The sequence below is a fragment of the Zootoca vivipara genome, chromosome 7 (assembly GCF_963506605.1).
Source record: "Zootoca vivipara chromosome 7, rZooViv1.1, whole genome shotgun sequence".
Lineage (NCBI taxonomy): Eukaryota > Metazoa > Chordata > Lepidosauria > Squamata > Lacertidae > Zootoca > Zootoca vivipara.
Window position 1 is genome coordinate 223,618 of NC_083282.1, and position 25,583 is coordinate 249,200.

Genomic DNA, 25,583 nt, shown 5'->3' on the forward strand with positions numbered 1-25,583 from the left:
AAGGTGTCAGGCACCAGCGAGAATCTTACAGTGATAGCTGTTGTTGCAAAATCATCCATTAGCTGCACTGAGCTTCTAAATGCACAAATTCAAAAGCTCCTCTTTTTTTTAAGTGAAAAGCACTAATCTCTTAAGTGGTCTGAACAGATGAGAGGATGGCCTAGTTCTGGTTGAGGTGGCAAATCTGAGGTGGGACTTTTGCAAGCAGGCTGCAAATAAGGGCTGGCAAAAGCTGAATGTCCATCCATGCAAAAACAGTTCCTAGCACTTTAGAAAATAAAATATCAGAAAGAAGCTTTCCGGTTTCTCCCGGATGGTGCTGTTTTCTGTGTTGGGGTATTTGTTTTCATGAAGATGCATCCCATCATTCAAGCGCCCACATTGCCAGCTGCAGAGTTAATATTGAGAAACAGATCTATTGTCTCAATGAGAACTGGGCCTATCTGAGGAGGGTTCCAACTTCATTCTAGATCAGGCATCCCCAAACTGCGGCCCTCCAGATGTTTTGGCCTACAACTCCCAGGATCCCTAGCTAACAGGACCAGTGGTCGGGGAAGATGGGAATTGTAGTCCAAAACATCTGGAGGGCCGAAGTTTGGGGGTGCCTGGTCTAGAGCAGGTGTGGGAAGCCTTTGGCCCTCTGGATGTTGCTGAACCACAACTCTCATCCCCCCTGGCCAATGGCTATGCTTGCTTGGGACTCATGGGAGTTGTAGTTCAGAAACCTATGGAGAGCCAAAGGTTCCCCACCCCCGTTATGGGGACATAAGAGATGTCCTGCGTTGGCCTTTTTGCCACTGCTTCCATGGAAGATCATTGAGATGCTCCTAAGGCTGTAAAAGACGGTGAGCGAATAATAAACTGCACCTGAAATACATTGAGGTTCCCGTTTCCTAGAGAAAATCCTGAGGGTTTGATTACCTCATTTGGAGTGTTTTCACTATGGTGTTTGGCTTTTCAGGGTAACTCAAAATGAGTATATGACTGTATCATAGTGAATCCTATTTTCTCTGTGTTCTAAGAAATGGCCTCTAGCACTTACAGGCACGTTTTCTCACTAGCCTAGCCACCTTGTTGCCTTTTCTTATCAGCTCCTTGGCTCATCCTCCAAATTCGCTCCATAGACCTTACTCTATAGGCTGATTTTATGCCTAAAGTTGCTTTTCCATTGCGACATCCCAAACTTTTCATAGCTCTGAGTCCCTCCCCCCCCACCCCTCTCTCTCCCCTCCCCTTCTCACGTGTTTTCTCTCTGCTTCCATTATCCACCCACCTGCCTTGTGAGTTCTAGAATATATTCCCTGTGTGTCCATATGTGATCATGTAAGGAAATAAGACTGGCATCTGTTGCAAGACTGGGGGATATAACACTTTAAGGCCCTGTGGAGGAGAGAGAACAAGCTTAACGTAACATGTAGAACAGGGTGTTCAAACAATATTTTGGTTTCTCATAGCTCAGCATTGCAACATTTGGCCTCTCCTCCTGTATTTTTTGCACCGTAGTGTTTATATGTGGCCTCTTTTATCATTCAGTTGCTTATTTTTAACCCTAATATGTTGGTCTGTCTCTCTTCTCTCTTTCAGGAAAAAAGTGCCACTTCACATGTAAGGCTTAAGCCTAACAAAGAGCTTCCAGGATTAGTACACCAACCTAGAGCAAAGTAAGTCTTATGTTGGGTTTTTCCCCCACCAATGAATTAAAGTGAAATTTCTATTAAACATTTTACCCAAGGGAGGTATTTCTGTCCCCACTTTCCATTTCCCTCCCCAGAAAAGCTCATTGCTTATCTGATTCCATCTGTCTTTTTGACATGCTGAAACATTGTCTTCCTATTTTATTTCATTCTGGATTGGCTGCTTAATATTTTAAATAGTTGGCTTGTTACTTTATATCTGGGAAAGCTAACATGGTGCCCTCCAGATAGATGTGCTTTGGACTTCCATTTCCATCAGCCTCGCTTCCTGGGGTGGGGGGGAGTTGGAGCCCATCAACTTCTGGAGGGAACCACATTCACTACTCCAGCTTTGTATTGTTATCAAGGTGTTGCCATTTTAACTATTTTAAAAAAATTAAAAAGCAGGATACTGTATTTTGAGGGGGGGGGGAGACAGCTAATCCAAGCTGGTAGCCTTTGTTTAAACAGACTTGGAGACCTTGGATTGTGCAAAGTAGCTACTGCACCGGATGCTGATCAGATGAGAAACAAAGCAGAGAATCAGCTCTCAGTTCTGGTTTGTCAATGGCTCAGGCTGTACCGGTAGTTTGGATTTTGAACTGTGGTTAGTTAAAGCCACACAATATCTAAATCTGAGCTGTAGCATTGGGTCCTGAAATTGGGCTTAAAATATAGTTTCAGGCCCCAGAATCAGAATATCTTGTATAGAGGTTGGAACTCTGTGTTGGTCAATCCGTAGAACTACATAGAGTTGGAAGTCTCCCTAGGCAGGGGCTGCCACAGCCAGCCTCTGTACCTGACAAGGGAATGCCCATGAGAATGTGGGTAGTCTTGGTTTTGCGCTTTCAGATATAAACGCAGACAATTAAAAACAGCTTTGTTGCTGAACTCCTGTGACTTGTACCTGAAGCTGTTTGCAGTGGTTTCACACTTGAACACAGAGTTCTCTTCAGGTGTCGTGAGAAATCGAGTTGGGTTGCTGGAATAAGCAAACAGATCTTCTGGCTTTTGGTGAGCAGAACTAGGATGGGAAGCGTGACACACCTTGAGCATCTCATCCCAGCTGTGCTTCTTTGTCTATGTACTTTCTCACTTATGCTACCTACCTTTTGCTTTCTGCCAACTTGCATGGAGGAGAAGGTTCGTTCTTCTGAGCAGAGTAATGGCAGTGGGGAGAATGCCAAAAGAAATGGAGCCAAAGCCAGTGAGAAACAAGAAGGAGATATTTGTATGCTTGAAGGAAACCTGAGGTTAGCAGAAGTAAATGAATACTTTTTTTAAAAAAAGCAAACAACTCTAATGAAACACCCCTTCCACCACCACCCACTACTACAATAACAACAACAACAAACAACAAACAACAACAACCCAGCCAGATGAGGACTGAGCATGATCTATAGCTATGGCATTTTGAGTGTCAGATAGAAAATAAAAACTGAAACCAGGGAGGGCGAATGGAAGAGAGTCTCCTGGCAGAAGGGCAGGCTGGCAGGTCCAGTTGAGCCTTCCTCAACCTGGTGCCTGCCAGATGGCTTGAATGATGCTGCCTGGGGCTGAGGGGTATGGACGTCCAAAGCATATGTAGGGTGCTAGGTTGGGGAATGCTAGCGCAGATACATGGCAACATTGCTGCTTTCATATTCCACCTGTTTTTAACATTCAGATTGCTGTAAAAATGAAATTCCTTACATAATGGGCTGCAGTAGCAGTGCTTGGGGGGGGGAGATATTTAGTATTACAAGTGAATCATTTAACTTTTTCAAACATACATCCCTTGTTAGTAATTACATTTGCCACCCCCGTAATCATTCTAAAAATGAAACCTTCGTTTTGTGAACAAACAAAACTTAACTGTGTTGGCGCCTAGAGAGTTACTGAAGCAAGGCTTGACTTTCAAATGATCTACTATTGTTATTTTGGATGGCATTGCAGAGTAAACAGGCTGTGTCTGTCATGCTCTGCATGTCAAGCAGGTCATCAGCTGCCCTGACATTTCCTTGTCACCTTTTATAAATGGCATAGCAGCACTATGTCTCTGCACAGGACTTGATCCTGAGAGGGAGAAGTTGGGGGTCCATGGGGCTGCCTGGCTGGGGTTTGCTCACCCTGGCATTCTGCTCTTTGCTAAAAAGGGTCAGCTGCGTGAGGACTACTTGGACGTACTGCTGAATTTTTCTGCATCAGTCCTTCTTGGACAGAGGCTATCTGCAGCAAATGATGAAAGTGTGGCTGTTACCACAGAGAGAGCTTCCTGGTGAATAATCTCATTCATTCATACTAACCATTCTCCCTCCTTGAGTAGGTAAGAGGTTGGATTTTAGAAGAGAAAGCCGAAGAATGTACAACTTCAGTTACTCACATTCAACCTATGTTATTGTTTTGGGTTCCCCCCCTTACTTCCTCTGTTATCTCATTGAAACAGGGGTCTGCCTTTGGTTTGTTACAACGTGAGCAGAGTACACAGTGTCAAATGAGCTTGTTAACCTGATTCACTTCCAATAGAGAGAATCCAAGATTCGCAGAAGCACCAAAAAAAGTAGTATAAGGGACTCCTCGCTTCCCTTCCCCCCCCTCTTCCTTTTTAGTCTCCAGGGTTAGAATTACCCCCCCTTTTTTCCCCCCTTCTTTTCCCTTTTTCTCTTTTTCCTTTTCCCCCTTCCTTTTTTCTTTTAGAAATAAATTTTATAGGAAATTTCAATAAAGTAAATATGAATCTGAAAATTATATCATGGAATTTAAATGGTTTGAATAATAAAAAGAAACGGAACAGGATGGGACATCTACTAAAAAAGCAAAACTTTGATGTGATATGCATTCAAGAAACGCATATAAACAAAAAACATGTAAGGGTATTAAAAAATGAGAAATTGGGGAAGGAATTCGTCGCGGCAGATGAAAGGAAAAAAAGAGGGGTGGTGCTTTATATCAAAGAAAAATGGAATCCAGAACTCTTATGGACAGATAAGGAAGGGAGAATAGTGATAGTTAAAACAATAATCGAAGGTGAGAAATGGGTTTGGGTGGGTCTATATGCCCCTAATGGGAGCAAGATAGCTTTCCTAGAAAAACTGGAAGCTCAGTTAATGAACCAGATTGATGGCAAATATATAATAATGGGAGATATGAATGGGATTATTGATCCAGAATTTGATAAGAATGGGAACAAAGGAAAGAAAAGAGTTAAAAAATTACCTAAAAATTCATTGAATTGACAAGAAATTATAACCTATTGGACGCTTGGAGATATAAGAATCCCATAAAAAAAGAATTTACCCATATATCAGCACGCCATCAGACAGCTAGTAGAATTGATATGATATGGATATCTAAAGAATTAGCACTAAGAGTACAAAAGGCAGAAATCGACCCCAAAATTATATCAGATCACAACCCAGTAACCATGACCCTAAAAGAAGGAAAAAAAGAAGTTAATTGGAGGTTAAATGTATTTATGTTAAAATATCCAAAAATAACAAAAGAAGCAAATAAGAAATTTAAAGAATTCCTTGATCTGAACAATAACGGTGAGGTGGACTTAGCTACAGTTTGGGACGCGGGGAAGGCGTTTATGCGAGGGTTTTTTATCCAGCAGAGCGCAATATTGAGGAAATCAGAAAGGTCAAAAAAAGAAAATCTTTTGCAAGAAATTAAGAGAAAGGAAAAAATATTATACACCAAATATGATAAGCGGATAGAACAAGAATTGAAAATTTTAAGATCAGAATTTGAAAGAATAATAGATCAGGAGTTAGAAAGACAATTACAAATATGGAAATACAGGAATTTTGAATGGGCAAATAAGCCGAATAAATTATTGACCTGGCAAATCAAAAAAAGGAGAAATGAAAGAATAATAAATAGGATTAAATCGGGCGATAAATTTTTTGATAAATCAGAAGAGATTATGAAAGTATTTCAGAAATTCTTTGAAACATTATACAAAAAAGAAGAGATAAATGATCAAGAAATAGATGAGTTCTTTAAAAAATATCAGTTGCCGCAAATCCCATTGGAAAAAATAAGATCTTTGAATAGGGAAATAACACCCCTCGAAATAGGAGAGTCAATAAAATCTATGAAAAAAGGAAAAGCTCCGGGACCGGACGGATTCCCAATAGAATATTATAAAACCTTCCAAGAAATTTTGTTAACCCCACTCAAGGATCTAATGAATAATATATTGATAAAAGGAATTACCCCCAGAACTTGGAGAGAAGCTCAAATCATACTAATACCAAAATCAAAAACAGAGGTAGATTTGCCAGACAAGTATAGACCAATCTCACTATTAAATAGTGATTATAAAATCTTTACCAAAATCATCGCTAATAGACTAAATACAATATTGGAAGACGTAGTACACAAAGATCAGGCTGGTTTTGTAAAAGGAAGATTTGCTAAAGACAATATTAGAAATATAGTGAATATCCTGGAATGCCTTGAGAATAGGAGAGATAAAGGTGCAGCCCTCCTGGCAATTGATGCGGAGAAGGCTTTTGATAGAGTCTCCTGGAGGTTTATGATAAAAACAATTGAAAAATTAAAAATGGGAGAATATTTAGAAAGTGCAATAAAAGCTATATATAAGAAGCAGGAAGCCACCATTTTAATAAATGGAAGATCAACAAAAAAAATATATAGAGAGAGAGGCACCAGACAAGGTTGCCCTCTGTCGCCCATCCTCTTCATATTAACATTGGAAATTTTATTAAAAAATTTAAGAGAGGAAGAAAATATTAGAGGAATAGTAATAGGGAAAAAAAGTTTAAAGTAAAGGCTTTCGCAGATGATATTATAATAATTACAGAAGACCCAATTCAAAGTATTCCCGCAGCTATAGAAAAAATTAATGAATATGGGAAGCTAGCAGGCTTGAAAATAAATTATGAGAAAACCAAGATGTTGGTGAAAAATTTGGAAAATAAAGAGATGCAGGAGCTTCGTGAAAAAACAGGCCTAAAAATTGATAAACGATTAAAATATCTAGGCATTCATACAACAATTAAAGGGATAGACCTGGTGCAAGAAAATTACAAAGAAATTTGGAAAAAGATAAAGAAAGATTTTGAAGTATGGAGTAAACTTAAATTATCACTTATGGGGCGAATCTCATTGATAAAAATGTGTGTGGTTTCAAAAATGAACTTCCTTTTTCAAAACCTCCCAATCTTAGGAAAAGAAAAAAATTTCAGAGAATGGAGAAAAGACCTGGTAAGATTTATTTGGAATGGGAAAAGACCGAGGGTTAATTATATAATCATGATTGATCATAGAAACAGGGGAGGCTTCGGCCTACCAGACCTCGAAACCTATCACGACGCTGCAGCCATCACTTGGATTAAAGAATGGATAGAGCTTAAGAACTCGGACCTCCTGGACTTGGAAGGCCAAGGGCTGCCATTTGGATGGCATTTTTATTTAATGAAGGATAAGATAAGTAACAGGAATATCTTTATGTTTAATTTAATTAGAAAATCCCTATATTTAGTATGGCAAAAGTACAAAAGATATTTCGAACCTAAGACCCCTTGGTGGGTCTCACCATTAGAATTAGTCGCAGTCAGAAGAACAAATATGGAAAATACCTGGCCCACCTATAAAGAAATTTTGGAAGAAAGAGAAGGAATATTGAAGCTGAAAGACTATTCGGAAATAAAAAATTATCTGACCTCATGGCTACAATATTTTCAAATAAATCAAAGATTGCAATTAGATAAAAAAATAGGATTCGAACCTAAAACATCAAAATTGGAAGAGATTCTATTGGTCAATCAAGATAAATATATAAAAAAATTGTACCAAATTATGTTACAATGGAAGACAGAAAAAGAGATGACTAAAGATTACATGATAAAGTGGGGCCAAGACTTGGGAAAACCAATCCCAATACAAAAATGGGGAAATCTTTGGAAACGCGACTCAAATTTTACACCTAATTATGATTTGAAGGAAAACATTCTAAAAATGCTAAACAGATGGCACCTGACGCCACTAAAATTATCAAAAATTTATCCAGGGGTCAGTAATTTATGCTGGAGGTGTAAAAAGGAAATTGGCTCATATATCCATATATGGTGGAATTGCAGCATAATTAAGGGATTCTGGGAAATGTTATACAAAGAACTAAAAAAAATACTGAAATATTCCATCAAGAAAAGTCCGGAAATGTTCCTTTTGGGAATGTTACCGGAGGATGTTAAACCTGAAGATAGGTGCATAATAAGTTATGCAGTAGCAGCCGCTAGGCTTCTAGTTGCAAAAAACTGGAAAACCTCGGTAATTCCCAGCAGAGAGGACTGGCAAATCAAGGTACTACAATATTGTAGACTAGCGATAAGATATGAAGAACTCAAGGGAACGGACTCAGAGGCAATTATAAAAATATGGAAACCATTCACCAACTATATAAAAGATAAAGTGGAGAACCCAAACCTGATCTCAGATTTTTAAGGGTCCTATCATAGGTATAAACATAATTGTAAAGGGTTTATATTTATACGCTATTGATAATTTCGTGTAATATGATTGGTAGTGTGTAATATCCTATATGGTTTTCAGGGAGGAGCCCGGTACAGGTTGGGAAGTTATGAGGGAGGAGGGCTAGGGAGGGGGGGAAGTCGGGAGGGGTGGGGAGGGGAAAAGAATAACCACACGACAATATATTGTTGATGTATATTATTATTATTTTAATTGTTTGTACACCTTTGAAACCAATAAAGATTAAGTTTTTTTTAAAAAAAAAAGTAGTATAAGGGGATAAAGTATAAGGGGATAAAGTATAAAGGGGATAAGTATAAGGGGATAAAGTCCCCTCCTTTAAAAAAATAAACTTATAAAGTTGCAACATATACCAGTCCTGGTAACACAAATGTTTGCTTGTTTAATAGAATGGAAAATTTAGAGGGAAGGTGATTTTTTTGTCTAAATGAGGGGGGCGGGGGGAAAGTGTGATCCCGTAAATTGGCCCTATGCCATTTAACGTTTTCCTACATACAGGATGTCTTTGTAAGAAACAAATCTTTCCGTGAATTTCATAACTGGGCCACCTCTTCTACTGAACATGCACAAAATGCTCTGAGCGCGTCCCCTGAGCACCCCTCTACCCCGTGTCCTCTGGCATTGTGAGAGCATCTGACCTTACTCTGTGTGTTCAGCTTTTATGCTCCCTTGGGGCAGGGTCTGTCGGCTTCTGTCCTGTACCACACAAATGCACTGGCAGCACTTTGCCAGCAACTAATAATAGTATTTTTCCAATCCTGCACACTGCTGTGAAACATCGTCCCGCTGACCTGGGCCTCATGGTGCTGCGAGGTTAATGGAAGTGAATTATCTGACCTTCTGCCTGGAGAGAAGTGATTTTGGGGGGTGGGGAGAGAGAGAGAGAGAGAGAGAGAGAGAGAGAGAGAGAGAGAGAGAGAGAGAGAGAGAGAGAGAGAGAGAGAGAGAGAACCTGGCCTGGGAAATGTCAATGTGTACTAGAGATTTTCAATGAGTTTAGTGTTAAAGAGTGACTGTGCTACATCTGAACTCTACAGAAAGACCTTTCAGGGGAAAGCTATAAATCATGACTGATTGGTTCTATGGGCAGCCCTGCAAAACCCTCACTTTCAACGTTGGTGCTTGTAATGCTCACATTATTTGGGGAGAGAGCTCGGTGGAATCAATGAGCTCCCGCCCCCCAGCTCAACCAAAGTTTATCCACACCGTGCCCTCAGTAGCCTTTGCAAAAATAGATAAGGAGGCCAGGGACCGCCTGACTCCCCTGTAATTCAAATCCTCAGTAGTGATCTGACTTCTGAATTTGCTCCCTCTTATCCAAGTCAGAGATTTGGCAGGGCTGCAGCTCTCGGTGTGTGCTTTAATGACCCTTGTGCAACAGGGACAGTTGGCTAGAAGCCAGGGGTAGCCTTATCATTACATTACCTCCACTGTCAGTCATTATGTCCCTGTATGCCAGTTTGGGGGACTCAAAATCTGGGTCCTGCATGCAAGCTTCCCATGTGAGGCTCAGGTGCTAGACTAGATACCGTAGGTATTGGGTTGGATTCAGGATGCTGTTTTCCTGGTACCCATCTTTGGTGAATCACTATTTCCCTGTTTTGGGGAGGGGTGGTGCCTTTTAAGAATTTTGTTTGTGCGAGTTTCTGGAGGATGCCATTCTCAGCTTCCCTCCGGGTGGATTTGCCTTTAATCTTCTCAGCTGGAGCAAATCAGCAGTGGGCACCTGATGCTCCCATAGGCAAGTCACTGACCCTTCCACTTCGGAGAAGTCCAAAAGCAGAAGTGGAAGCAGGAGAGTGGGATGAAGACCAGGTCCGGATTTAGGTTTGATGAGGCCCTAAGCTACTGAATGTAATGGGGCCCTTTATATGTGATATTTTAGGGAGCAGGCTAGCAGGCAGGGCCCATTACTTACATCATAGGAGCTTACACAACACAAAACACTGTTGCTGTATGTAGGTTTTATTTTATTTGTTTTTTATCTTATATTTTGGAAATGTACATCCAGGGTTTTTTTCTTTTAGTTTTTTTTGGGGGGGCAAGAGAGTGGGGGCCCTAAGCTATAGCTTGTTTAGCTTATACATGAACCTGGCACTGGGCAAGACCTACCAAAGAAGAGTTGCAGTGCTCATTAGGCCAGAGTGAGCAAATCCAGTTTCTTCTAATAAAGAGTAAAATTCACTACCTCCATGTGATTTATTGCTGGCTGACTTCTGACACAGGCCCATACACAGTGTGCCCTGGGGACAGGAAGGGCTGAGGTGGTAACAGGTAAAAAATTGACACAACAACGTTATGGAATTGAAAATGGCCACAACTTTATTGATTACAGATGTGAGTAGGCTTTGGCTTATGGCCCTGGGTGTGTATCCTGAATCAGCCTCCTGCCTGAAGGCTGACGTTTGGACAGGATCATGCCTGGGTTACGGGCCACCCCAAGATGCAGGTCAACTAAACCGGCTCCCCAGGTCACCATTGGAAGTTTTATGGTCCTTCCACTCTCCTCGTCTTCTGGACAGAATCTTGCACCCAGACACCTTTACAAGGCTACCCTGAGATATCGCACCTGCTAGAGTAAGAGGGTGATGCACCAATTCATCCTCTGCCAGGAAATAGACTAAGGATTCAGCCTAATGCCTTATTTCTCACATTGGCCAACGAGATACCAATGGGAAACCCAAAAGCAGGATCCCAGCGGAACGGAAATGGCAGTGGATTGGGGCCAGTGCTTTCCTCTCTAGTTTGAATGTGGCAGCCTTAAGAGTGACACAGGGCCCGTCTGTGTACAGCAGAGTGGGTCCATGTATTGATCTCACTGGGCCTCTCAAATATTTTGTTTTGAAAATTGATATCCTCAGTGGTGTTTAACGAAGTAGAGTAATACCCACTGAAATGAACAGACTTAACATAGCTGTGTTCATTAATTTCAGTGGGTCTACTTCAAGGAAATCTTACTTGAATCCTACCCCCTGCTTTCCCCCTCCACCAAAGGAGTTGCTCAAGGTGACTCAAAGACAGAAATGCAAACAGCCGTCATTCAACAATTAGAGCACAAGTTATCAGACCAAAAGCAGCAGCAAAAACAAAGCACAAAGAGCAGCACTTAAGCAGCAGGAGAATCAAAAATTTTATTTAAAAAGGAGTGTTCTCAATTGCTGACTGAATACAAACAAAAAGGGAAATGAATCTGTTCTTTTTGTGTGTTTCAGCATGCACATCTCTGAAAGCCAACAAGAATTCTTCAGAATGCTGGATGAGAAAATTGAAAAGGTAAGCATGCTCTGGTTCATGGGGTCACGGAGAGCCGGACCGACTAAGACGACTAAACAACAACAACAACAAAACATAACTTAGAATATGTTTCTGCATAGCAATTATGGAATGTGACCTAGACACAAGAATCTATTAGGGGGCTTAATAGTGATCTAGGGCGGTTTTTCATGTTGATGGTGTTCCCATTCTAAATAATTGCAGTTACATCCATTCAGGTTGACATGATGTCAGTCTGCAAAGGTTTATTGTGAAAGTGAGAACAAACTTGTGAATACTAAACCAACCTTTTGTTGGATGGCCATTATTTTGAATGGGATGTGAAGGCTCATGTATGTTACCACCTTCTACGTGGGAACAGACAAGGGCTAAGGTGAGTATTTAGCAGTGAAGCAGCTCAAGGGAGAAGAGTTTACTTTGGAGGCAGAGAGCATTCTGTTCTAGTCAGAGCAGCCTTTGGTGTCCCTGCATTGCATGCCTCTTGGTATCAGATCCAGTGCCAGGTCAGGACAATGGCCAGTTTATTGCCAGTGAGATCAGTTATCCTAGCTCATGGGTAGGCAAACTAAGGCCCAGGGGCTGGATCTGGCCCAATCGCCTTCTAAATCTGGTCCAGGAATTAGCGTGTTTTTACATGAGTAGAATGTGTCCTTTTATTTAAAATGCATCTCTGCGTTATTTGTAGGGCATAGGAATTCGTTCATATATTTTTTTCAAAATATAGTCCGGCCCCCCACAAGGTTGAGGGACAGTGGACTGGCTCCCTGCTGAAAAAGTTTTCTGACCCCTGTCCTAGTTGCTCAGGGCAGCAATCAACTCTGACCTAGAACCTTTTGTAGTAGTTAAGGGAATATCATCTGACTTGACAGGAGACTTCTAAGTCACTCTTGATTCCCCCTGTCCATAGTTTTTAAAAATCACATTGTGATTTTTAAAAAATGTTCTGAGCACATCCCATGTTCATCCTAGGTGAGAAGTATTGTCATTATCCCAAATAACAAAATCCCTTTAGTGGAGCATAGTAATAATGTCAAAGAAGTAATTCCGTGACATCAAAAAATGCAAGAGAGTGGTTGTCATAGAGGCTAAATTAAGCATTATGAAAGAAAAAGTATTGTGTGCATACCCTTTCATCCAAGTGTTTCATCTCAGTGACTGCACAAGATATAGAGAATGAGCCCAGCCTACTAACCAGGGGGCTCCTTCCAGGCCTGCCCACTCCCTTCTCCCTTGGCATGTGATCACAAGCTTCACCTTCCATTTTAGGTTAACTACAGTTTAGTGTGTCCTCTCAACCCTGAATTGTAGTTGATCTTAATGATAGTTAGTGAAAACAAGCTAACATCATGAACCATGATTTGAAGTTGGCTTGTTCCCATTAACTTTAGTTAAGATTGACCACAGTTTGTCTGGGTTCAGATGACACAGAGAGCTGTAGCTCATGTAAAAGAGAAGCAGGAGCTTCCATACGCCTCCTCATAGAATCATAGAGTTGGAAGAGACCACAAGGGCCATCCAGTCCAACCCCCTGCCAAGCAGGAAACGCCATCAAAGCATTCCTGACAGATGGCTGTCAAGCCTCCGCTTAAAGACCTCCAAAGAAGGAGACTCCACCACATTCCTTGGCAGCAAATTCCACTGTCCAACAGCTCTTACTGTCAGGAAGTTCTTCCTAATGTTTAGATGGAATCTTCTTTCTTGTAGTTTGAATCCATTGCTCTGTGTCCGCTTCTCTGGAGCAGCAGAAAACAACCTTTCTCCCTCCTCTATATGACATCTATATATATATATAAATGTAAAAATGGTGAAAGTGTGGGCTCCACTTTTCTCCGTAACCACTTGACCGATCATCCTGAAATTTGGACACAACGATCCATGCCACTCCCCAAGTGTTTGCAGAAAACAAAATCCCTCAAATCTCACACCTGCACAGGTAGAAACCTGATTTTCCACAAACTAAAACAGCGCCCTCAAGTGGTGTTATTCCCTCAGCTCCTCCTCCTACACCCCCTCCCTCCCCATGGAGTCTACGCCACACCCACAAACCCCGCCTCCACCACGAGATCCAACACTAACGGATATCCATCTGCCAGAAGTGTCCAGGACCTCCTCGGATATACCCAACACCAGCATCTGGACCTCCTAACAGCTTAAAAGTATACAATTCCCTCTCAATCGTCAAACCTCTGATCCGTTCCCACTCAAACTCACATCCCCCCACAGAGCCTCAGATACTTTTTCAGCCATCTTGCTCCCCTCCTAACCACCGTCCAAAACTCCTCTCCAGCAGCGTCCTGCGACCCCTTCCCTCTCACCGTCCTCCGATCCTTTTCCACTCGCAAACACACCTCCCCACAAGCCCTCACAGACTGCTTCCACCCACCTCCCACCCTTTACTTACACACCGGCCCAAAAACCATTTGCGCCTTCCCGATATCCAGGTCACCACGGGATAAACTTCCAGCCATCACCAGAACTACAATTCAAACACTCCAAAAAGGACTCTAAAGCTAAGATACCCCATCTGTACCCCCACCTACATGACTTCTTAACTTCCTGATATTACCAATACCCCCATACAACCCCTTCATAAACCCCATTCGCAAACATTACTACCTACATTTCACACACACCCTGCAACACTTTCCTCCATTCCACATCTCCCCACTAATCCATCCCCTCCATCCCCTACCCACCACACCACAACAAAGAGACCACTCCACAATACAAAGGCAAACATCCATAGAACAAAGGCTAACCCCAACAACAGCTGACCCACCATCGACTAACATATTTTCTAACTTCCTAACTTCAAATACCTCTTGGTTTAGGACAGGATAACTCCAATCACAGGGATGACCTGGGGAGTGGAGGGAAGAGGGGACGGGATAACTAATAGATCGGAACAGGGTGGGGGGATTCACAGGGATACCCCTGTTTAAACATAACACCTGTAAAACAGGGGGACTCTGAGGCTCAGGGGGATCTGAATGGGGGCTATTACCCTCCATTTCACAGCCTAACGCACAGCAACGCGTGCAGGGCCAGCTGCTAGTCCTTTTATATATTTGAACATGGCTATCATATCACCCCTTAACCTTCTCTTCTCCAGGCTAAACATGCCCAGCTCCCTAAGCCATTCCTCATAAGGCATCGTTTCCAGGCCTTTGACCATTTTGGTTGCCCTCCTCTGGACATGTTCCAGCTTGTCAGTATCCTTCTTGAACTGTGGTGCCCAGAACTGGACACAGTATTCCAGATGAGGTCTGACCAGCGCAGAAGACAGTGGTACTATTACTTCCCTTGATCTAGATGCTATACTCCTATTGATGCAGCCCAGAATTGCATTGGCTTTTTGAGCTGCTACATCACACTGCTGACTCATGTCAAGTTTGTGGTCTACCAAGACTCCTAGATCCTTTTCACATGTACTGCTCTCAAGCCAGGTATCACCCATCCTGTATTCGTGCCTTTCATTTTTTTTGCCCAAGTGTAGTACTTTACATTTCTCCTTGTTAAAATTCATCTTGTTTGCTTTGGCCCAGTTGTCTAATCTGTTAAGGTCATTTTGAAGTGTGATCCTGTCCTCTGGGGTATTAGCCCCAATTTGGTGTCATCTGCAAACTTGCTCAGGATGCCCTCAAGCCCATCATCCAAGTCATTGATTAAGGTGTTGAATAAGACTGGGCCCAAGACAGAACCCTGTGGCACCCCACTAGTCACTACTCTCCAGGATGAGGAGGAGCCATTGATGAGCACCCTTTGGGTTCGGTCAGTCTGCCAGTTACAAATCCACTGAATAGTAGCATTGTCTAGCCCGCATCTTACCAGCTTCTTTACAAGAATATCATGGGGCACCTTGTCAAAGGCCTTGCTGAAATCAAGATAGGCTATATCCACAGCATTCCCTTCATCTACCAGGCTTGTAATTCTGTCAAAAAATGAGATCAGATTACTCTGACATGACTTATTTTTCAGAAACCCATGCTGACTTTTAGTGATCACAGAGTTTCTTTCTAGGTGCTCACAGACTGTTTGCTTAATGATCTGCTCTAGAATCTTTCCTGGTATTGATGTCAGGCTGACTGGGCGGTAATTGTTTGGGTCCTCTCTTTCCCCCTTTTTGAAAATAGGGACAACATTTGCCCTCCCCCAGTCTTCTGGGACTCCGCCTGTTCTCCAGGAATTCTCAAAGATTACTGCCAGTGGTTCTTAAATCACCTCTGCCAGTTCTTTTAATACTCTTGGATGTAGTTCATCTGGCCCTGGAGACTTGAATACATCTAAACTACCCAAGTATTCTTGTACTACCTCCTTACTTATTCTGGGCTGTGTTTCCCCTGCTGAATCATCTGCTCTATATTCTTCAGGCATTGTTTTCTTTTTTGGAGAAGACCGAGGCAAAGAAGGCATTGAGGAGTTCTGCCCTTTCTCTGTCCCCTGTTCACATTTCATCATCATCTCCTCCTTGTTCTTCCTTTTGCTACGGACATACCCATAAAAGCCCTTTTTGTTGCTTTTAACCTCTCTAGCAAGCTTGAGTTCATTCTGTGCTTTAGCTTTTCTGACTTTGTCTCTGCACATGCTGGCTATTTGTTTGAATTCCTCTCTGGTGGTTTCACCATTTTGCCATTTTTTGTACATAACCCTTTTAAATCTTAACTCAGTTAAAAGTTCTTTAGATAGCCACCCTGGCTTCTTTAGGCACCTTCCATGTTTCCGTCTCATTGGTATTGCCTGAAGTTGTGCTTTTAATATCTCCCTTTTAACAAACTCCCAACCATCATGAACTCCCTTCCCTTTTAGTATTTCTGTCCATGGGATCTCACCCAGCGTTTCCCTAAGTTTTCTGAAGTCGCTTTCTTAAAGTCTAGAATTTGAGTCTTAGTATGCTTGGTTGCTCCTTTCTGCTCCAGAAGAGCATGGTCACTCCCACCTAATGATCCTGCCACTTCTACCCCCACTAACCAGGTCATCACTATTGGTTAGGATCAGATCTAAAATGGCTGATCCTCTTGTTGCTTCTCCCACTTTCTGGACAATGAAATTGTCTGCAAGGCCAGTGAGGAATCTGTTCAACCTTATGCTCTTGGCTGAGTTTGACATCCGACAAATATCAGGATAGTTGAAATCCCCCATTACTACTATCTCACTTCCTTTTGAATGCTTGGTCATCTGTTCCAGGAAGGCTTCATCTGTGTCCTCAGTTTGGGTTGGGGATCTATAGTAAACTCCCACAATGAGATCACTGTTATTTTCTCTCCCTTAATTTTGACCCAGATACTCTCAATTTGGCTCTCTGTTTCCTTATTAGAAAAGGAATCATTTGTTCTCTCTTGGCTGCATATAACCTTTTTAGTGGTTGCGCACACATTTATTCCCCAAAGTCAGAAATTTGCTTAGCAAGGTAAACATTTCCATTTTATCTGCCATAGGCTTAGGATACCCATTCCTATATTTAAAGCCAGTGATTGGCGGGTGAGAATTTGCAGGTAGGACTGGAAACACCGCAAATCCCTGCAGCCAACTCAGCCAGCCATTCCAAAAGGATACCATGGAACAGGGGTTCCCAACAAAATTTTCTCGAGGACCCCTCATCGAGCCGCTATTGTGACAAGGACCCCCATTAATTCCTAATCCTAAAATTAAAAAGTGAGAGCCAAATTAAGAGTCTTTTTAGTTACAACAGAGTACTCCATCAGTATACAGTTAGTTTTAATTTTCAGTTCTAGACCACATTTTACCAGCTTCTTTACAAGAATATCATGGGGCACCATGTCAAAGGCCTTGCTGAAATCAAGATAGGCTATATCCACAGCATTCCCTTCATCTACCAGGCTTGTAATTCTATCAAAAACACAGGATTTAGCCTGCACTGGTCTTGTTTTGAAATGCAAGTATTGAAATAATGTACAGTTCCAATTTAACCACTGGCTTGTTTAGTTCCCAAATCTTTCAGTACTGCTCTTGGCTCAAACACCACCAAAAAAATAAATACATCAACAACATGTACTTGAAATGCATACTGTATTTGGACAGCAAATAACATTTAAAATGTGCATTTTGAGAGAAAGGCCTTTTAAAAAAATTCATGTTTAAATGTGAATTTTCCTGCAGACTTTTAGAGAAAAATCTGCAGGCTAATATGGATGGACTCATGACTTGAACATATACAGAACTGATATTAATGAGAAATATACTTATTTACTTGTCCCTGTTATAGGGAGTAAGGCAATATAGGAAAGAGGTGTGAAAGGCCCCCTAATTTCATTAAATTACCAAGTTTTAACTTGTACTGTTCAGATACTAAACTAAAGCAGTAGCCGTAGAATAAAGGACCCTCACAATCAGCTATCCCAATCCAACTCATGCTTAAGGCCCATTGAAATCAATGAGGTATAAATCTGTCGCAACTCACTTGGCCAAGAATGCACGCGGCGGTGGCGGTCTCAGCGGCTCAGGAGCCCTTCGGGCAGCGCGAACACGCTGGCTGCCCTCAGGAGCTCGGTGGCGCCGCGGCGCGCACCAATAATGCCTCGCCGGAGGTCCAACAAGAAGCTGGAAAGATTCTCCCGCCGCAGCTGGACTCCGCCCCCTGAGCCCTATTGGCTGGCAGAGGGGTATGATGCGGCGACGTGGAGGGGCTGGTGCAGGGGGCTGACTACGCCCCCCTGCAGACGCGGGAGCCCCAGGCAGCGGGCGCCGGCGGCCGGGCGGGCAGGTGGACTCGCGGGGGAAGGGTTCGGCTCCCACGCAGCAGCGGCTGCGGTTTGGGTGGCTTTCTGCTTGTTTGGGGGCTGATTTGGCGACGCTAGCACGTTCGTCGAGTTTAGGAGCTCCACGCCGCCATCTTGCCTCGCCAGAGTCCCAGTCTTGCGGACCCCTCTTGCATAGCTCGCGGCCATTCTCTCTCTCTCTCTCTCTCTCTCTCTCTCTCTCTCTCCTGGCAAAGGTCTTGGTTGAAATTATCAACCCCCAATTTAGTTTCTCAAACCATCAGCCTTTCTTGTGCCCCCATTGGCTACTGCCAAATGCCACTTACACTCCCGTTTCCCTCTCCTCCTCCTCTTTGTGGAACACAGGAAGTTGGACCCAATATCCTCCTACAGTTATTGGAGTCCTGGGCTTCACATGCAAGTGTAATCCTGCTGTTACCGTAATATATAATCCAAAATAAGCAACAGGGCTGCACAAATGAGAAGCCAAGATAATGGAGTAGGTAGATATTTAGGGAAAGTTTAATAAGCTTAAATTTTTATTTTAAATAGGACTCACCAGAGCGTAGCCAAAATCACAAGGGAAGCTTCCCAGCAGAGAATGGAGAATTTATGATAGAATCAATTAGGCCTGAGAAATGAGTCAATTAGAGGGATTGGGTCAGTAAGACAAGTAATTAGCTTGACCTTAGAAATCAAGACATGAATATTATCTTCAGAAGCCATGAGTATGAGTTGCAACAAAACAATGAGAATAAAATACTGATTATTCTTAGGAGATTCACTACAGGCGACAGTTCTCTCAAACAAATTAATTAGCCTCAGAAGCAATGTTGCTGAATTGACGCAGCACCTGAAATTTGCTCTTTGATATTGGAGAGCTGAAGCAGCCCTGACCAACGAGGTCAGATTTTTGCTGTCACTCAAGGTGGCAAGATTGGAGAGAGGCTTAACAAAATAGGGTACAGCCCACAGGAAAGTTTTCCATGCAAGCCCTGTTGAAATTCATTGGAGCCTAGCGCTTGTTTGTTTGTTTCAACAAGGCTAACATAGGAAATCCCCAGGATGGGCCGCGTCTCACATTAAACTGTGGGTGTGCCGTGTGGATTTTCTGCCTCTGGCACAAAAATGTCTTGTGCCACTTCTAGAAAAGAACCCTTCAGAAAAGATTTAAGTTAAACAGTGGAAATGGAGCAATACCAACTTCCAGACAAATTCTAATTTCCTGACTGACAGCTAATTTTCAAGTGAAATGAAGGGGTAATGCATGGATTAAAGCTGGGTTACTGTTTTGACCCAGTGGACCAAATCCTTATTGGTACCCACCCCTACTTGTCAAAATTGAAAGGTAGATGGGACAACCCACCTGTCAGTCACCTCCAGTCATCAGATGATTGGCAAGTAGCTTGTCGCACCCACTTGTCATGGTCCCTTAGGAAGTGCCAAGCATAGGGCTGGCAGAGCTGCTTTCTGAATTGATTGCCTGCGTAATTGAGTTCCCTACAAAACTGAATAAAGTGGCTTTTTGTAATGTATGGGGGGAGAGGGTGCCCTAACAACACTGAGGACATGATGGGAAAGATTTGGGGCCCATTTGGCCCCACAGTTGCTAATCTCTAAGAGCGTGACTACTAGATGTGATAGCAGCATGATTCAATTTGGATTGTAGAGATTTTCTGTAAAGCATGGAGTACTGGAGTTTGAAAGTTTAGTGTGGGTGATCTTGAGCATCGGGGGAAAGTGGGATCTTCCCCCAAAGTCATTGCTGTGCACCTGCATGTGTTCCCTGCCTGCACCACAGTCACATGGTCCTAATGGGTAGGTAGGAGGGCAGAGAACGGCACAGGAGCAAATTGGGGGCGGCAGGGGGAGGAGATACTGTGAATGGAAGAATAGTACAGCTCTCCTCTCCTTCTTGCCCAAGTTGTGCTGTACTCTTGCCCAGTTTGGGGCTAAGTAAAATGGTAGGTTGTGGCAATATCTGGCATGCCGTGCCCTTGTTAAACTTCAGCTCTCTCTCTATTTTTTACAGTCACCAATATTTTAATTTGGCAGGATGAAAACTGTTTCCCCTCTCCCCAGAGTTTCACAACAAAATACAGGAATTGATTCAGGCATTGAACCTGTTTCTGGTAGCTGCAAGTCATACTGATGACCAGCTGGACATGTCTGCACTCATAAGCTCTGTGAATCCGGCATTTGAATATTTTTATTTCCATGCCAATGCAAGGGAGCAGCCCTTTGATGAACAAAAGTCTGACCAGCACAGTCCTATCTCAGACTCCCTATTTCCTTTGTGGCAGCTGCCTTGGAGCTGGTGGCTATAAGTCTGGAGGAAAGAAAAGAGCAGTTACCATCAGTGCTGCCCTGCTGTGGCTCAGCCCTAACAACAGCCAGACTCTCCCAGCCTTCTGGGAGGAAGCAGAAGGCCCCGGCTTAAAGGCTGGGACCATCACCCTGGCTGCTTCTTTTTAACGTGGAGGGCTTCCTTTCAGACTTGGCTGCAGTGAAATCCAGGAGAGACAATGAAAGTGCACTGAATTTAGCTCTTTCCAAAGGGTAGTGAGACATCACTTTGAAATTGAGCATCAAAATTATAGGAGAGGTGTGTACATCTTGTAGGCTTGTAGGCTGAATTGCCATTCATAATGTACTTCATAAATTATTTTTCCTACATACACACATTTGACCCCAAAAGCCATTTCATGGCAGTGAAAACCACTTTAGTTGTGAAATCACTTTAGTTGTGAAATCATGAATGGGGTGTGTTACTGGGATGTACAATGGAGCTTTTTGTGCAACATACAAGTGGTTCTATGATACGTGGTTTTTACTGCCAGGCTCTGTTACACTACAAAAGTTCTTGGTTAAAATGGGAATGCTGTGGACGCATCCATTCATTTATTTGCAAAAAGTAACCACCATGTACACGTGTGCATGCAAATGTGCAAGCCTTTTTTGTTCCATCCTTTCTGAGAAGGCAGTTTTTGAAAAATGGGAGTTTCTGTAGCAGTGAGCTGTTTCTTTATTGCTTTGGGGTGCTATTCATGAAAAAGGCCTCTGTGCCTTGCCAGCTTTCTTAGTGACAGCTAAAGGAGAGGCTGTTTGGCACAGTTTCTTTCACCGCAGCAGCAGCAGCCCACCCAACTTCTTCCTTTGCCTGCTTTGTATGCCAGCTAGAGAAGCGGAATTGCATAGTTAAATGCAGGAGCGATAGGAGAGGCTGTGTTGCCTTAGAAACATACTGCTCTCCCCAACCCCACACTGTGGAAGATACATTTAGTTTAGAGGAATTCTGAAATCCTACAATGCCAGCCTGTTGTTTTAAAACAAGAAAACAGCTAATAAAAAGATATTGTGGGGCACACACAGCATCCCAATAAGAACATGAGACTGATTGTACATTTTAAAACTGTTGGAACTGAGAGGAGCCTGCTGTTTTTCAATTCAAATTGATCCTGGGGTCTGTGCTGCTTCTGTCTAGGAGAAAATATGCCACAAAATATGACAGCATAGTTTCTGTCTTTGAAAGGAGATTTTTCTGAACTTGCAAAATGCAGTATTTGGAATTAGGAACAGTTAATAGGGTTGCCATACACCTGAAATTTCCCGGACATATCCAGAATACTGCAGTCGGAATCAGTGTCTGGGTGAAAATCGCTAAAATGTCCAGGAAAATCCGGATGTATGGCAACCCATGTTGCCAGTGTCATTTTTGGTGATTTACCTTAAAAATAGCTCAACAACTTTTCTGTCTGTATTTTTACTGCTTAGAATTTGGCAAGCCCATTTTTAAGGACTACAGAGTTGGAAATTTTTGTATTAGAAATTATTTGCATGCTTTCTTCTTTTGGTAAATTTTAAAAATGCATGTGTATTTTCAGAATGGGTAGGAGAATGTGGACTGTTTGGCCTCAGAGTAGCTTACCAGGTTCTTTGCAACAACCCTGCGAGGCAGTTTAGGCTGAGGGATACTGACTCGCCCAAGGTCATCCCAAGAGCTTCATGGATGAGTAGGGCTTTGAACTTGGGTGTCTCTCATCACAGTCCAGTGCTCCAGCCACATCACCATACTGGCTGCTCCATGTCATTCATGACGAAGTTAGCAACTATGAGAGCGGGGGACAGCAAGCAGGAAAAAAACTTTATTGAAAGTTGGGCTTTGTTTGTTATAATGGAATGGCAAATTACAAGACACTTCTGATGCAACCGCTCACAAAATATTTTTTAAGATATAGATGGGGGATGCGCAAATAGCACTCTAAAAAGTGCCTGTCTGATACTTCCTGAAACGTATGTCATTCCTTTGTATTACTCATATGCTATTTTTCTAGAAAAAGAGGTGCCAGAACTCACCATGAACACCTCTCTCGTTCTCTTAGAATGGCAATGGCGCCCACCTGGGAGCTGCCGGAACTGAGTTCCAGCTGGAAAAAAGCCCTCCTTAGGATTATTTAGGGAAAGCATCATGATTTGCTTGCAGTTGCCCAGCTCAAATCTTCTTTGCAATTCAGTCTTATGTAACTGACTTAATGTGGGCATCACTTTCATGGACTAGGGCAGAGCTAAACTACAGTTGATGACTTGTCTTTCACTTGTTTACAATGTTCCTATCTTGAAATGATTTTCATTAAATGTGGGGGGGGGGGAACCAGAGCAGGTCCTTGCAAAACCTTAAATCATGAAAAATCTGACTATGAATTGAATTTGGCCACTGTCTTGCATTCTTCCTTGTTCTCAGTCATACTGATTTTTTTGTTTTGCTTCTTTTCAGCTCTGATGTCTGCATTTATTTTTAATACAACCTGTGGTTCATAGGATTTGAATGATGTTGTTTTGGGTTTCCTATCCTTTCCTTACAGGGTGCTTGTCTGGAAGCTTTTGGTTCCATCCTGGTTTCTGCAGGGTTTGGGTGCATGACAGAGTTCCCCTGGGGAACTTGCTTGCACACTTGACCAAGCAGGATTGAACTCTCCGTGCATCAGTTGGAAGTCTTGCTAGCTGCAGGGTAAAATAAAAAAATTCCTTCAGTAGCACCTTAAAGACCAACTAACTGCAGGGTATGAGGCATCCCTCCCTCCCTCCCTGCCTGCCCTGCAACTCATGTCCCATAGGACACCAGATGTGGGGCTGGTGGGTGGAAGGACCTTGCAGGTCAAATGGAGAAGCTGGTGGGCCAGATTTGGCCTACAGACTGGAAAATCCCCACCCCTGAGCTAGACCTTCTCATCCATAGCCTCCTCTCACTTCAAGCCTCCTCATCCACAGCCAACTTCTCTTTTACAGCCTCCTCTACTGGCGTTTCAAACATGTAATGCAAAGGGAGGTTTCCCTCAAGAAATCATGACTGATAAACCCACATGCATAAATCTTATTGAGTTACCCTCTTTACCCTTTCTGGTGATTTGGGTTAAGTGTGATAGTGTTGCTCGTGATGTGATGTGAAAGTAAGAAAAATGAATCCATATTGCAGCTTGGAAAACTTCAAAGGAAACTGATCAGTATGAAGCTTGCATACTTGAATATAGCATGCAAGCTTCATACTGATCATGATACTGGCTTCTTAATTTGATTAATACTTTCAGCCCTGATCCCCTTTCTCCTCTTTCCATGGTAATCGCTTTCAGAGATTGACTATGCTGAAGACCTGCTTGTCACACTTCTGGAAGACGTGGGCTGTATCCCTCTTTTCTTAACCAGTGTGTATGTTCTTGTTCTCGCCTTTCCCTTTTTTCAAGTGCTGCTACTGCTGCCTACGCAAAGTAATCAGAAAGCTTGACAAGATGCTTAAAAAGTAGAGCAAGTGCTTCAGCTAAATTCCAAACCAAGGAATAATAATTGCCAGAGGCGCAAAAGTCCCCTGGTGCCAGGGTTGCTGAAGAAGATGGGAAGCAGGTTTCTCTTCCTCTTGTAGGTTCTGCCATCTATGGGACCTGTCTGTTGCCTCTTCCTACTTCCTAGAGGAAGTGGCTCAGGGAAGTAGTAATTATTACATTCCTAAGGAAGGCTCTTCTGGACCCCCAAGATTGTGCAAATCATTAGCTGGTTGCAAACACACACCCCCTCCAGGAGTTGAACTAGTGATTCATCTGCAACTCTGGGCAATCTTGGGTGACACCCATTATTTAGATCTGTTTCATTCTGGGTTCAAGCCTGGGTTGGCACTAAGGTGGTCTTGCTGGTCCTGTTGGATGCTCACAGAACAATAGGAGGGCAGTACATTTGATATTTTATTATGGTTCCCTTGTGACATCCAGTAATGCCTCTGCCCTGACCACACATGATAAAGAGGTTTCCTACTGAAAACACTATAGGACCAAACACAGAAGGATTCACTGTACTGTAGCTGCCACAAAGCCGGAATCAACGTAGCTAGTTCTGTTTTTCCTGTGTTAAATGTGTATATACATCTCTCTCTCTGTTTTTCCCTTTGAAGGGTCGTGATTACTGTTCAGAAGAGGAGGATATCACATAGTGCCATTTCTGCTGATCAAAACAGGAATACTACTGTGTAAATAGATTACGGTCAAGATCCTTTTTGGAAGTCTTCTCAAGTGAACAGCACTACATAACTAAAGATCATTTCCACGTTGTATGCTCCATTCAGTTGCAGTGTTTCTTAATGACCATACAATGAACGTTACGGAAGGAAAGAAGAGCAGCTTGTGTGGAAAGAAGAGCAGCCTTGGCTGATCCTGGGTGAAACATGTTGCACAGACACTTATCTGTGTCCAGGAACACAGCAAATATTTCAGCATAAAATCTTGAGTGACACTGTAGATTTCACTTGGGCTGTTGGCCTCTTTTCTATTGGCTGAAGTAGTATTATACAACACCTACCATAACTGAGCAGCTGAACCTTCAAATTCACTCTGTTTGTCAACCCCCCCCCCCCCCCGGGATTGCAGAGTTCTTATTAATATGGACAATTTAGAGCTTTGGAGGTGGGATGCTTTGCCAGGACCGTCCTCGTTTCTCTGCTAGGAAGAAGTTATCAATTGAAAAGCATGTTGTCACACAAATACTGGATATGGTGATGCAGGAGCAGAAATCTGTATTTTTAAAAAAGTTCCTTTAACTAGGTATTTCAATCGAGGAATAAGCTTGCAGTATTGGCTTTGCTGACCACAGATGGAAGTTGTGGCCACAATCAGTTTGAATCCCTCTTTTTTTCTAAGAAAATAAACATTTTACTGTTTTTAGGTATTCTCGTTTTATACCCATTCATGCAGTCCAGTGTGTTTAAAGAATAATTGGGTAAACAGGGTGGGAGCAAAGCACCCCTTTGGAATAATCCTGCCAGAGGATGTTATTTTAAAGCACCTGTGTGCCAATTTCGGATGTCTGTAGAGTTTATTTTTCCACATTATAAAAATATGATACTCTCTCTTCTCAAAGGCAGATGTAATATTTTTAACAA

General features: G+C 42.6%; 1 protein-coding gene across 1 annotated transcript in view; it reads left to right on the forward strand.

Moving 5' to 3' along the window:
* C7H1orf21 (chromosome 7 C1orf21 homolog) overlaps positions 1-25,361 on the forward strand; it is a 135,827-nt gene extending 110,466 nt beyond the window's left edge. Inside the window, exons 4-6 of the mRNA XM_035102089.2 lie at positions 1,585-1,661; positions 11,387-11,447; positions 24,600-25,361. Of these exons, the coding sequence (XP_034957980.1) occupies positions 1,585-1,661; positions 11,387-11,447; positions 24,600-24,638 (177 nt within the window). The 3' untranslated portion in view covers positions 24,639-25,361. The remainder of the gene's footprint in view (positions 1-1,584; positions 1,662-11,386; positions 11,448-24,599) is intronic.
* The last annotated feature ends 222 nt before the right edge of the window (positions 25,362-25,583 follow it).